Source organism: Garra rufa, chromosome 16, assembly GCF_049309525.1.
Source record: "Garra rufa chromosome 16, GarRuf1.0, whole genome shotgun sequence".
In the NCBI taxonomy this organism is placed as follows: domain Eukaryota; kingdom Metazoa; phylum Chordata; class Actinopteri; order Cypriniformes; family Cyprinidae; genus Garra; species Garra rufa.
In genome coordinates, this window is record NC_133376.1 from 4,519,238 (window position 1) to 4,532,649 (window position 13,412).

Here is a 13,412-nt window from a genome sequence, read left to right on the forward strand (position 1 = left end):
GTTCATTGGAGGTGAACGGCTGAGTCACTAGATGGAGATTGTGGGGCTGATCCAAAACACATTTAAAACAGGTGGGGTGTGTACAGTCTCTAGGATACTCACTAAACCCAACAACCAGCGTTCTGCTGCCATCAGACAAACTCACACCCCTGTGAACATGTGACAAAGTTAACAGGCCTGATGTGGTTTCAGCATGGGTTACACCTACTGCTACGGGACAGGAACAGGTTTGACGACTGTGAGTCACAGTGATAGCGATTCATATCTGTGAGTGGAGAATCTCAGCTATCTGAACAACACCCCCAACTCCCATCCAACGCCTGCTTAAGGAATTGTAAAAATGCATCATTGCTAAAACACTGCTGTCTATTGTGCAAGATAAAATGCATCACTAAAAGATGGCTAACATGAAATAATAGATTTCATATGCGACTGAAGCTGTTATATAGATAAACATAAGATGTTGTAGAGGAGGTGGAACTAGGCAGAAAAAAAATCAGATGGTAGGAGTTTGTACATTCATCCAATAATTAGTCTAACGGATACAAGGTGGATCGTACATCATGGCAATTATATTATTTATGATTACATCCTTCATTAGTTAACATCAATTGTACAGCAAACTATCATTTAGGTCACAGAAACATAAGGGGTTGAGAGTAAATGATGATAACGTTTTTATATATATATATATATATATATATATATATATATATGTGGGTGAATTATTCCTAAATGTACACAATTATGTGCAAAATGTCCCATTACGCAAGTAATATGGGATGCAAATTCTATTTCAAGTACCCAAAAAAAGGAACATGACACATTTAGAAACTTGTTTTGAAATTTATACTGCAAAAGTTTCAAAAAACTGAACAGCTGATACATAAACTCTGAATTCTTCTGGACCAAAACAGAATGAGAGCAATGTCCATAAGTGCTATCTGAATTCAACAACACTGTTGAACTACATGCCGATACATCCTGGTAAAAAGGTACATTTAGAATAGGAATGATTAAGTGCATTGTTAATATAGCCGTGTAAACACTGGAAATCCAACGGCTCCATCAAAGGCTCATATTGCAGTTCAGCAAACAGTAATTTATGTCAATCAACCTCCAGCTTCATTGTGGTGTTACCCTCCCTTCCGTAGATGTGGGTAGCTCTCCACAGTGCGCACTATTGCCTCTTTTAATGGCACCAGGGGCTGGTAACCCATATCCTTTTTGGCACGAGCACAGCTGTAGTAGTGGTGGGTGCCGGCCAGAGCTACTCTCATAGGGGTGAAGGTGGGTTTGATCTGGATCAGCGGCCGCAGTACCAAAGCGATCAGCCACAGCAGCAGGGCTATTCCATAGACCAGTGTGTAGGGCAGGTGGTATCGCGGAGCACTGTAGCCTAGACCCACAAGAATCTGTGACATGAAATCCCAGAAACGCACCGGCTCATCGTTGGTTATGTGGTAAGCCTGGTAATATAAAAACACTGAAATTGAATGCAGTGTGGGGGGTTTGTCTTTTGCTTCAGCTTGGTTTCAATTAAATTGCCTTTTTGGTTTTCATATAGAAAAATGCTAATTCCACTTGTTCAAGGCTTTGTATTTAATCAGGGGTCACCAAACTTGATCCTGGAGGGCTGGTGTCCTGCAGAGCTTAGCTCCAACTTGCCTCAACACACCTGCCTGGAAGTTTCAGGTATACCTATTACGACCTGGATTAGCTGGTTCAGGTGTGTTTGATTAAGGTTGGAGCTATAAACTCTGTAGGACACTGGCCCTCCAGGACCGAGTGTGGTGACCCCTGTATTAAAGGGGTCCAATAATGCTTTTTCACTTTTTGAATTTTAGCCAGTGTGTGGTGTGTATGTTTGGGCATAAAAAACATCTACAAAGTTACAAATCTCAAAGTCCACTCCAAAGGGAGATATTTAGTTTTTAAAAAATCCCTTTTCAAGAACTACAAAAGAACGGCTCCTTTGGACTACAGTGTTTGTTTTCTGGATGCTGTGATGTCACAACGACTCGTTGGTGGGTGGGGAGGGACGAGGTGGGGATTCGTCTAACTTTAGTGATGTAGCAAGGGCAGCCGCTTCTGGGATGCTTCAGCGAGCCGCAGGGCGCCTTGTATAAATGCAAGCATTGATTAAACTGTCTGCAAACTGCTCTGGTAGCCGTGTTCGAGCTGCGCCGTTGACGTGTCTGGTATAGAGGGTCGAAACACATGCGGAGCTGTGGCTGATGTAAACACAAACATTGACTAGAGAAAAGATTTTCGGTTGTCGCACTGGAGCCGCACCGTAAACATGTGCAGTGTGTGGTAATAGATTTACTCATCATACAGTGTCGATATTGGGCATGTAAATAGTTAAATAAATTAGCACAATAATGATAATATCATGTATCGGCGATCTAGCAGGCTGACGATAGGACAAACACTACTGTAGCTTATTATTTACTCACCCTCCATGCATCCTAGGTGTATATGACTTCCTTCCTCAGACGAATGCAATCAGAGTTATATTAAAAATAATCCTGGCACTCCCAATCTTTAGAACGGCATTGACAAGTGTTTCTCTCCATCAGTCCAAAAGAAGTCAATCCATAATAAAAAGTGCCTCACATGGCTCCGGAGGGGTCAGTAAAAGCCTCCTTTAGCGATACGATGTGTTTTTGTAAGACAAATATCCATATTTAAAACGTAAGAATCACTTTAATCTAGCTTGCGCAGTTGTACACGAAACTAGCTGCTTTGTGAAGGGGCGTGGCAGGACTGAAATGCCGTCTAAGCTGTTCGCCAATCACAACGCAGTGGGACTGCTAACCAATCAAACCCATCAAACCCGGAACTAATCGAGCCATTTGTGCCAGGCTGGGAAAAAAGCTATTGCAATAATGTTAATTATGTGAAAAATAATGCGTTTTTTTTTTAACCACCAAGCATGAGAGCATGTTCTAGTGCACCCCCAAAACAAAATACAGACTTTGTAAATAAGCATAATAGGACCCCTTTAAATGCTCATGCTTTCTTATGATTAAATTACAGTATAAAGGTTTGCCAAAAAGCTGTTCCCAGTAGTGGCAAAATGTTAATTTTTGGCAAAAGTTCAACAGTACCAACTGAAATAAATTTGCCACTAATTAGCCAGAAGTTTGCCACAATTAAATAGCTTATGTGTCTTTTTTAAGCATTTTCAAACAGAGGAAGTGTTCCTATGGCATGTTTGCCAGCAAGGCTGTGCAGCAGCATTTTTTTTCAGTAAAATTCAATTAACCATTAGTTAATGGGTTCAGCCACTGTGGATAGCTACTGACACAGTTTTGGTTAGCTTTGATGGAAATACACTAACCCAACTGTAGCCAAGCAACTACTGGCCATATGACATCTTATAAAAACTAACATTATTATTATTATTATTCTTTTTAAGTAGTTTTCTAATTTTCCAAGACTGAATAATTGCATAACAAAATTCAAGTTATCTCAGGATGTGCTGAAAAAAAAAACGGCATATAATAAGCTTTATTGACCATTGCTGCATTTAATGAATGACTGAAAACCTCTATGAGAGATTTGAGAGTGTGTAATTAATTTCCCTGTAAATAGAAAAGTCAAAACTTGATGCATCATTGATGTGGGTTGTTTACACATTATACACACACACACAGTGGTATTTGATCTATAAATGCAAGTTTAGAAACATATCTGACTCATTCAGTCTCTCACATACTCTTTCACACACATTCCATACCTGACCGCACAGTGGAGAATCAGCCTTAAGGTGTTCAGCTGCTAAAATATGCCCATGAACTACATTCTCCACATAAGTGAAGTCCACAAGATTGGATCCATCTCTAAAGAGAAAATCAGCATTAGACATTTGATTCATTTACTGATCACATTGCCCCCATCACATCAACATACAGCCTGTCCAAATGTTAAAGAACCTGAGATTCAGCATCTAATTTAAAGCAGGGCACACAACAAAACATTTCAAACCCACATTGGTGTAAAATAAATAAAGCAGGTTTAAAATTCTGCACCAGGTCACTGATCAAATAAAAAACTAATTCATACAGGTGGTCATATTTTCTTGCTTCCACTGAAGCACAGGATGCTTTCTGGATTATTCTCAAATCATGCCGTAGAACATGATCATCAGGTTTTGTTCATGCCACCTTGAATGCTGCGGGAGTACAATCCTGTTCCTTTCCTGCAGAATTTAGCTCCAACACACCTGTATGGAAGTTTCTAGTAACTTCTAGTAATTAGCTGGTTTAGGTGTGTTTAACTGAAGCTAGATCTGAGATTAGGAGCAGGATTGGGCAAGCATCCATTAAATCAAAAGAAGGACTGCTCCAAAAAAAAAAAAAAAAAACATCAGTCAAAACATTTTTAAAACATGCAAAAATAAACCAATCTAAGTAACCCTAGACTAGCGGTTCTCAACTCCAGTCCTCGGGGCCCACTGTTCTGCACATTTTGTATGTTTCCGAATCTGATGCTGCATCCCAATGTTCATACTCATACTATGCCCTTAAAGTATGTACTCTTTTGGTGAAGAAAAAGTATACACTTGAGTTTTGAGTAGGCAAGCTTTGGGACATACTAACACGTCACACAACTGCGTCTTTAACGGACGCTCTGTTGCATTGATACACGCACCCTGTCACGGTAAACTGGCCTGTCAATCATCTTGTCACAGTTAACATCTTCCACATTTCATTTCATTTAACTTCCTTAACCCTTGTGCGACCTTAGGGACATTTTTGTCCATTTCAGTTTAGTTTTTTGTTATTATAAGTGTGTCTGTGTTAATGCCAACTGCATAAATCTTGGCTCAGGTGTGTATTTTTATATTTCACCCTCATTTCCTACAAAAAAATCAATTTTACCCTCCGTACAAAAAATACTCACACTCAGGACCTTAAGGACAAAAATGTCCACATTGAAACCCGTTAAAACTGCAGTTTTTTAACCCAGGGCCATTTGACTATAAAATGATACAATATTTGCTAATAGGCATTCATTCTATCGGCAAGGCTTCAAATTTAAAATTTTTACTAGATTGTGGCATTTTTTCAAATTTGGCATATAAAACAAATACTCGCTTTTTTGTGTTTTCTGCTTATGCATATTATAGTCTATTATAGAGTCAATTGGAAAAATAATGCAGCTATAATTGTGTGGGTATGTTGGTAAGGATGTCCGAGTGTGGTTTGCATTTGTTTACTGACATTTTTATGGGTGTAATTAGTTTGAAAGAAATGATATTGTACTGGCAATCAAAAATCCCACTTCATGTATATGAGTCTCACCCTTGGCGGGGTCATAGGGCCATGTGAAAACTAGGAATAAGGTCAAACAAGGTTAATGAGCTTTGAGGATTTTTCTTTTACACCCAAACACACATTTTAATCCTTGATTGACCTTTTTCATTTGTTATTGTTTTTGTACAGAGATAAAAGGTGAGCTTGTCTGGTAGATTTTATACAAAATGTGTGTTCGCACAGCCAAACAGGTGTTCGCAAAGCAAAAACCTATACATATTTGGTGCTTGAGAGCTTGGTCATTTCATTGCTTGCAAGACGAAGAGATGTTACTCAGCAGAGGAAGCTCTGGAGCTGGTGTTGCCCACTGACTGGGCATTATGTAAAGAAACTAGCTTTTAAAGCATTACAATTCTGAAAAAGAATGAATGTTTGGTAATTATGAATAGAATAGATGCTGATAAAAAAAAAAAAAAAACAATAGTCAGTAAAAGTGGAAAAAAATATTAACATATAACATTTCTATGACAGTTTTTTGACATGGCCTTTTTTGTCCATTATGGACCTAAGTGTTAGGTTTTTTTTTTTTTAAATCTGACACTACATAAAAAATATAAATGCCTCAAAATGAATGTTGTTGTTCTTCACTGACACACCCAAGAAGCTAATAAGCAAAGAAAAAAAATCTGCTTAGCATTTAGTATATGGAAATTAACTACTATTTTTCATTTTTTCATAAAAAAACACCTGTGGCATTATGTAAACAAAAGAGCATTTAAAGGGTTAAAATTCTGAAAATTAATGAATGTTTGGCATCTATGGATAGAACAGATGCTGGTTAAAAAAATCGATATCAATGAAAGTTGAAAAAAATATTAATAAATCATATTTTTATGACAGACTTTTTTGTCCATTTTGCACCTATGTGTAACTCTTTTTTTTAATGCACAAGGATTAAAAAGAAAAGAGAAAAGTAGTAACACATTGATCTGCCAGTCATGGGTCTTTCATGATGAAAACTCTGCTCATATTTTCTGCATAATGATGCATTTAAAAGTTAACGACCAAGCGGATGTTTATAAAACAGGGTATATACAGGAATCCTAAAGGTAATTTCAATACCTTTTTAAGACTTTTTAAAGACCTTTTCAGAATATTTTAAGACCTCATCGCCACTTCAAGTTCTAATCAGTATCAAACCTTTAACTTAATAAACAGTTGTTAATAAACAGTTGTAGTTAAATCAATGGAGCACAACCATGCAACAGAACTCAGATAAGTTCGGAAGCTTCGCGGTTGTTTTCAGCGACAGGCTTCAGCCACCGTTTAAACTCGTCTTTCTCCAACCAGGAGTACACAAACGTACATTTTCCTATTTTGCGGTCTGTTTCGCTCTATGGTTTCGCTACATGTGGAGAGCGTCACATCTCTACCTAAAAGCCGGTCATGCACATCCGCCATGTTTGTAGTTTTTAACGCCTTTATTCGTGTTTGTAGTTCCAAATCCTTCACCAAAGCGCAATGGATTGTGGGCAAAATTAGCTATTTGAGTGTGCACAGATCCAGACTTCAAAAATCGACCTGAAATAGTAGACCACCCAGGGACTTTTTTCGGCATACTATGCTTTGGGACACACTTTTGTAATCTCACATACTATTTAGGATGGATAGTATAAACATTGGGACGCACAGTGACACACTCAGTTCAGTTCATGGATCTTTCTCCTAACGACCTGATGATCTAAATCAGGTGCGTTAAATGAGGGAGACATACAAAATGTGCAGAGCAGTTGAGAACCACTGCCCTAGACTGCCCTTATTATGAACCCTTGGTCATGTTGAACTTACTGCTGAATAACGCCCCTTTGTGGTCGATTACTGTCAAGGTGCTCTCCTTTGAGTCAGCTAGACAGTTTACCAATGTTTTTGTCAGTGGATAATTAAAGGTGTGTTTTGAAATATTTCTAGGAAAACTGAAAAAAAAAAATTGAAATATTATGTAACGTTAGCTTATAGTCGCATACCGCTTTAATTAAACTGTACTTGCCACCCGCTCTCTCTTATAATATGAGCATCCACCACTGAAAAACCCATATGGGCCAAAACACCTTTATTTTCATTACAATATGTGGTCGGATATGAAGCGCTGCCAGATTCACATTTTCCAAAACACTGCACACAGTACAGAAGAGCATTTCTTTCACGGTAAGCACACGTCACCACTGCTGCACAGTCACTGGAATAGGGTTTTTTTGTTGATAAGTGTGTGTTTTAGAAACGTCTATGGTAAAATACCGGGTAACACTTTATATTAACCACACACTATGAACCATTAGTTAAGCATTAGTAAATTCATCATTTGTAAATCATTATCTCTACATTAATAGACAGTAGTAAGCAGTTTATAAATACAGCTATAAATGCTTGTTCTTGATTTTTAAACATACCTATAATGCGTTTAATGACTGTATTTTCATACTTTATTAATGATCAATTTATTATTTCCAAATTACGGATTACAATATTTACAAATAAGTTATATAGTTGTCATCAGTGGTTCATAAGATCATTTAGAAAGTGTAAGTAAGTGATTAATGAACTATTTAAATTCATACATATTACATTTATACATATTTGTAGAGATATAGTAATAGTGTGTTAATAAATGCTTTATTAACACATTTTCCTAATGTAATTCAGGTAGTTATAAAACATTTAGTAGTTGTCAGTTAAGCTCATCTAAAGAGTTGTGAAGAGCCATACATTTCCACTTCAGTAGCACTTACACACCAAACTTTACATTTTTAGTCCTGTCAATATCCTGAAGGTTTTTACAGAGGGATTTGTTTATATATAATTTGCTTTAATTTATATTTTGATTTTAACATTTTATTCCCCAAAAAATGGGGGGGGGATATAGTGTTTCCTGTCTGTTCTAAGTTTTTTTCTGAATTTTGTTGTGACAAAATGAGATACCCAAAATTTGCTCTGTAAAAACTTTTGACTCTAATATGTAAAAAAAAAAAAAAAAAGAATTTTGAAACTGACTTTATCCAGTGTTAAGATTTTTGTACTAGAAATGTATGCAAATTTGCGCATGTTTCATTACATAATGCCTCATTTGCATATTTAAACCTAACATTAAAATAAAACTTGTCATACAAAAAAGGTTTGCAATTATCAAAGTAATTAATTAACTGGGTAAGTAATGTGTTAACTATTAGTTAATTTTTTTACCCTATTCACCTGCAGTGTCTCGCCTTAAAGAATCAACTAACTGATATTTGTTTCACCATTTTCAAATTCAACTTCACGAACACACAAATCTTAGTATGTCCTTTTGTTGTAAAGATAACATTATGGGTGGCACTAACAGAAACTGATGAATCATTTTTACAAGCGTATGGTATGCACCTATAGAGAGTCAGCTGCCTGAAGCTGACCATGAAAACTGGCTTTTAATATTTTTTAAAACTAAATATATGGTTATAGTGTGATAATTTCCATTTGGAAAATCACCAACTTCAACTTTTTTTAAAGCGAGTGGGCCCATACCCACCCAGGCCCAACTGTAGGTTCCCCTGTGGCCTGAACACAATTTGGTCTATTTCGCAATAATGTTACTGGACGTCAAGGTAATAATGGTTTAGTTGGGTACAGGTGCAATGCTCTTTGGTCTTCTTATTTCTTTGCTTTTTGCTCTGAGAACAATATTCTTTACTGATATTGTTGCTACTTCAATGTTTACTACTACGCCTTCTAATATAACAGTGTGCATTTTAGGACATCCTCAGTCATACAACGAAAGTGTCATGCCTTAGACTAAAAGGCTTCAGTCACAGGACAAAACAGCATCGTGCCTCAGACTGAAAGGCTTCAGGTCTCACGAAAAACGACGTCAGGTGTCAGATCTCATACAATCAGACGAAACAGACTCAGATTAAAAGGCATCAAACAAAAAGACATGGACAAGGCGAAATGGACGCGGTTCAGTATGTTTAAAAAGTTTAGAATTCTGCAACCAACTAGCTTGTATTTTGCCAAATAGTACTAAAATTACCCTTGTGAAAAATAACCATTGTTTTAATACAAATAAAACTGTGGTTATACAAATGGTAACCAAAAAACATGTTTGGACACTTTCACTATAGTAAAACCATGGCTAATTTTAGTAAGGTTAACTTTGTCCATCCTGAGTCCATTTCACCTGATGTCTTTAAATCGGAGTCCGTTCCCTCTGATGTCTAATTGTACGAGATCTGACACCTGACATTGTTTTTCCTGACGCCTTTCAGTCTGAGGCGCAATGCTGTTTTGTTCTGTGACTGAAGCCTTTTAGTCTGAGGCATGATGCTTTGTCATCTGTATGACTGAGGTCTGAGGATATCCTAAAATGTACACCGTAAACATGGCATTTCATGTCAAAATGATTGCTGGGAGTCAAGATAGCATTTCAGGTGACAGTCTGCCACCTAGTGGACTCTCTGCACCACTGTTTTAATGTGTTGGTACAGAGACCTTTCAGCAAAATGCCAAAATTGCTCACCCGATGATGAACTTCATCTTTCCTCTGCGGGCCGTATCTACCAGGATGGGCACTAACTGAGGGTCCCGGGGGCCAAAGATGCCATGAGGACGAATAGCGACAGTGAGCAAACCCTTCTCTTTATTGCAGGCCTCTAATACCAACTGAACAGAGAGAAACACAGATTGATGATTATAATACTTTGGAGACATGGAGGATTTAATGAACTATTTGGTTTGTTTGATTCATTTCAAAAGAGAGTTGAAGCTCAAGTGTAATGTTATAGGGACATTTAATGCCGCTGATATGATTCATACCCACCTTCTCTTGTTGGATTTTAGTCTCTGTATAATAATCAATTGGCTTTTTTGCATAGGGCAAATCCTCTCTCCCATTCTTGATGTCAGTTCCTTCAAACACCACACTAGCACTGCTGGTCAATATTAATTTCTGTAAAAGCATGATGAATGTCAGCAACATAATTTAAAAGAATGTTCTGGATTAAATAATGCTCTTAATTTTTACAGAAAGCCATTTTACATTTTTTTTTTTTTTTTTCACTAAAAAGTCTCTAATGCTCATCATGGTTTTTTTAATTACTTCATTACTTCGGTGTCACATGATCCTTCAGAAATCATTTTAATATGCTGATTTGTTGATCTGCTGCTCAAGCAACTTTTCTTTTTATTATCAATGATGGAAACACTTCGAATAACAGCATTCTGCAGAGCTCTATGCTTACTTTCCTTTTAACATAAAAAAATTTAGGAGCAGTCAAAATTTTAGGAGCACCTTCTAATCAATAATCAAAAAATCTGATAAAAAAATTAGCCTTCCCATTACGAGATGACATTTGACTCCTTACATTGATTTACAGGAGAATTTAGTTTTTACCATTGTAATGGATTTTTTCTAACTTTATTGAAAGTATGTCATCTTTTATGTCATTTTTTAAAAATATTTTTTAATCTTTTTACATTTTTTTAAATTAAAACAACAGAATAAGAAAAAGTAGAATAAGAATAAGTTACCAATCAAATCAAATCAGTATTAACTAAATTAATTTGTACTACAGAGGTGGCACAGAAGAAAAGTGGCTTGTAGGTGTATTTTCATGTTTAATGAGGCTCAGAGGTGGTACAGGTGCAATAAAATACATAAATTTGTGTTGAGATTAATGTTTTAAATATAACATTTTGAATACAGAAATATTAAATGATTTAAATAATTGAAAAGATATTTTAAAAATGATACTATATCTGCCAGCAGGTGGTGGCAAGACACTGATTTAATTACTGAATCATCTCATTCACTTGATTAGTTTGAACGGCTGAATCATTCAGGAATAAAGCAAGTGACTGTCTTTATGAATGGGAAATTGAATCATTGACTCACTAGATTCATTTAAAAATGCAGGTTCATTTATAAACGAAACAACGCTGTGTTTGATTGGACATGCGCAGCGGCTCAATTGTGACTTGCTTCAGACTATTTTTGATGACGAAATAGAGCAAAATCAGGCAATAGTGTTATAGTCACACAATGTAAGTCACTTAATAATAAGTTCTTGTTTATTTAACTGTCGTATTAAATCAATATCTCATTTACAAACTCCCTTAAAAATAATTAAAAGTTGTCACTCATCTTAGTTCATTGTGATCTCACAAAGTTCCATTATAATCAACAAAGCTCTCTCCACTGCACGATCAATCTCTTATATACATTCTCTCTACACTTTGTTTATGCAATGATTCATAAGATATGTCTGTGATACATTACTCAACGTTGCAAAAACACATAGAAACCTTTGAAGCTTCTCTAAGCTCAAACACAAATATGCTGATCAGACCAGACTCCTAAATATTTTTTTCGTAGTCGCACGCAGTAGTTTTCAGTCCCAAATGTGACTGAAATGGTCGCACTGTAGAGCCCTGTTCTGTATATATATATATATTTTTTTTTTTATAAAAAAAGTGCATATTTATTTTTTCTGTCAGCTGACACACATGATACTTCTATATAATGCATACCTGTACTCCTGCCTCATGACAGGCCTGTATGACAGTCTGTGTCCCATCAATATTGACCCTCTGAAACAGAGCGCGGTCATCACTGGCTGGAGCAGGTGAAGCACAGTGAAACACTATAGACACTTCTTTTAAAGCCACCAGCAAGGCCTAAACATGACATCAGGAGAACGGAGAAGAAGGGTGATCAGAGGGTAACTGACTGAGTCAGACTAATTCTGCAAGATCAAAACTGAACAATCCCCACCTGTTTGTCACACAAGTCTCCTTGGTGAAATGTCACTCCTGGAAGTTCATAGGCCTGTCTGATATCAAACACATTTACTGTGTATCCTCTGTCCACTAAACGTTCCACAAGGTGCCTGCCCAAAAATCCAGATCCTCCAATGACAGCACATCGCTTGCTGCTCTGCAGATATTCACAATATCAAAACGAGGTGAATTCATTGTCATTTGTCCCTTCTCTGGCAGAAGAACATATACAATATCTGCAAACCATGTAGAGCTTTCAACACAGTTAAACATTGGTAGACATGGGGCAGAAAAATACAAACATCCACAATTGACAATAATAATTAAAAGTAAATGAAATGTAAACACTCTTAAAAATAAAGGTGCTTCACGATGCCATAGAAGAACCTTTTTGTCTAAATGGTTCCATAAAGAACCTTTAACATCTGAAGAACCTTTCTGTTTCACAAAAGGTTCTTTGTGGTGAAAGAAGGTTCTTAAGATTATAAAAAGGTAATAAAGAGATGGTTCTTTAAAGAACCTTTGACTGAATGGTTCTTTGTGGAACCAAACATGGTTCTTCGATGGCAATGCTGTGAAGAACCTTTTAAAGCACCTTTATTTTTAAGAGTGTAGTCATTGTGCATTGTGACCAGTGTGCAGATATATAAATGCACAGAAAGGAAACATAAATTAGAAGTGGATTAAGGGGAGACAATGCAGGCAAAAACGCTGTTTTTTTTCATGCACCTGTCAAATTTGAGATTTTGGGCTTTTTGGTGTTTGATAGTGTTTTTTCAGACTAGTGGAAAGAAAACACCCAAAAGACACTGTTAAGTGTTTCTTTTATAGCACTTTATCTATTTCAGAATCAGAACAGGTAAGGTGTTTCAGGTGTAATACTCACTGGTCTTACACGAGTTGCCATGTCTGGATCCGTCAGCTCCCGACAGCAGTCTACAAATTAATAAACAATATTTATCTGTTTAATCACAGTTCTTAAAAACTATGTGAGAGGCAGGTTGACCTTTAAACATTTACTGCACAACATTTCCTAAGATTCTAGTTTCCACTCGTATTGAACTGTTCACTGAAACCAAACTTACTTTACGATCTAGTTTTGCTCGAAGCACAATATATAAATACTTTTTTACGGTAAACTTTAAGTTAAGCAACTCTTACCTGTATATCCCAAACTAGAGCTACAGCTGTATTGATTAGGAAGAAACACGAAGAGCCATATGGGCAGAGAGCGGAGAAACCTCTGATTGGTCGAGCCAACTATCAGGAATCAACCTGACAAGTGAGTCTGACCAATGGGAGAAGGGCTACGTCAAAGAGCGCCACTGCGCGACCCAATCAGTA

At 36.7% G+C, this 13,412-nt stretch overlaps 1 protein-coding gene across 1 annotated transcript; it reads right to left on the bottom strand.

Moving 5' to 3' along the window:
- Positions 1–732: 732 nt before the first annotated feature.
- On the bottom strand, positions 733–13,283 carry nsdhl (NAD(P) dependent 3-beta-hydroxysteroid dehydrogenase NSDHL). Its single transcript, XM_073820766.1, has 8 exons — positions 13,230–13,283; positions 12,955–13,004; positions 12,064–12,225; positions 11,820–11,966; positions 10,111–10,239; positions 9,811–9,953; positions 3,746–3,848; positions 733–1,469 (listed from the first exon to the last, which is right to left on the bottom strand). The coding sequence occupies exons 2-8, from the start codon at positions 12,973–12,975 to the stop codon at positions 1,137–1,139; spliced, it is 1,038 nt and encodes a 345-aa protein (XP_073676867.1). The 5' UTR covers positions 12,976–13,004; positions 13,230–13,283; the 3' UTR covers positions 733–1,136.
- Between the last annotated feature and the right edge of the window lie 129 nt (positions 13,284–13,412).

What these genes read in the sequence shown, in the direction of transcription:
- nsdhl (XM_073820766.1), bottom strand. Translation starts at nt 12,975, where the DNA reads ATGGCAACTCGTGTAAGACCA. An exon ending in GTCATGAGGCAGGAGTACAG is followed by an intron (nt 10,240 to 11,819) that starts GTATGCATTATA and finishes ATGCTTTTACAG; the next exon opens with AAATTAATATTGACCAGCAG. An exon ending in CTAAAATCCAACAAGAGAAG is followed by an intron (nt 9,954 to 10,110) that starts GTGGGTATGAAT and finishes CTCTCTGTTCAG; the next exon opens with TTGGTATTAGAGGCCTGCAA.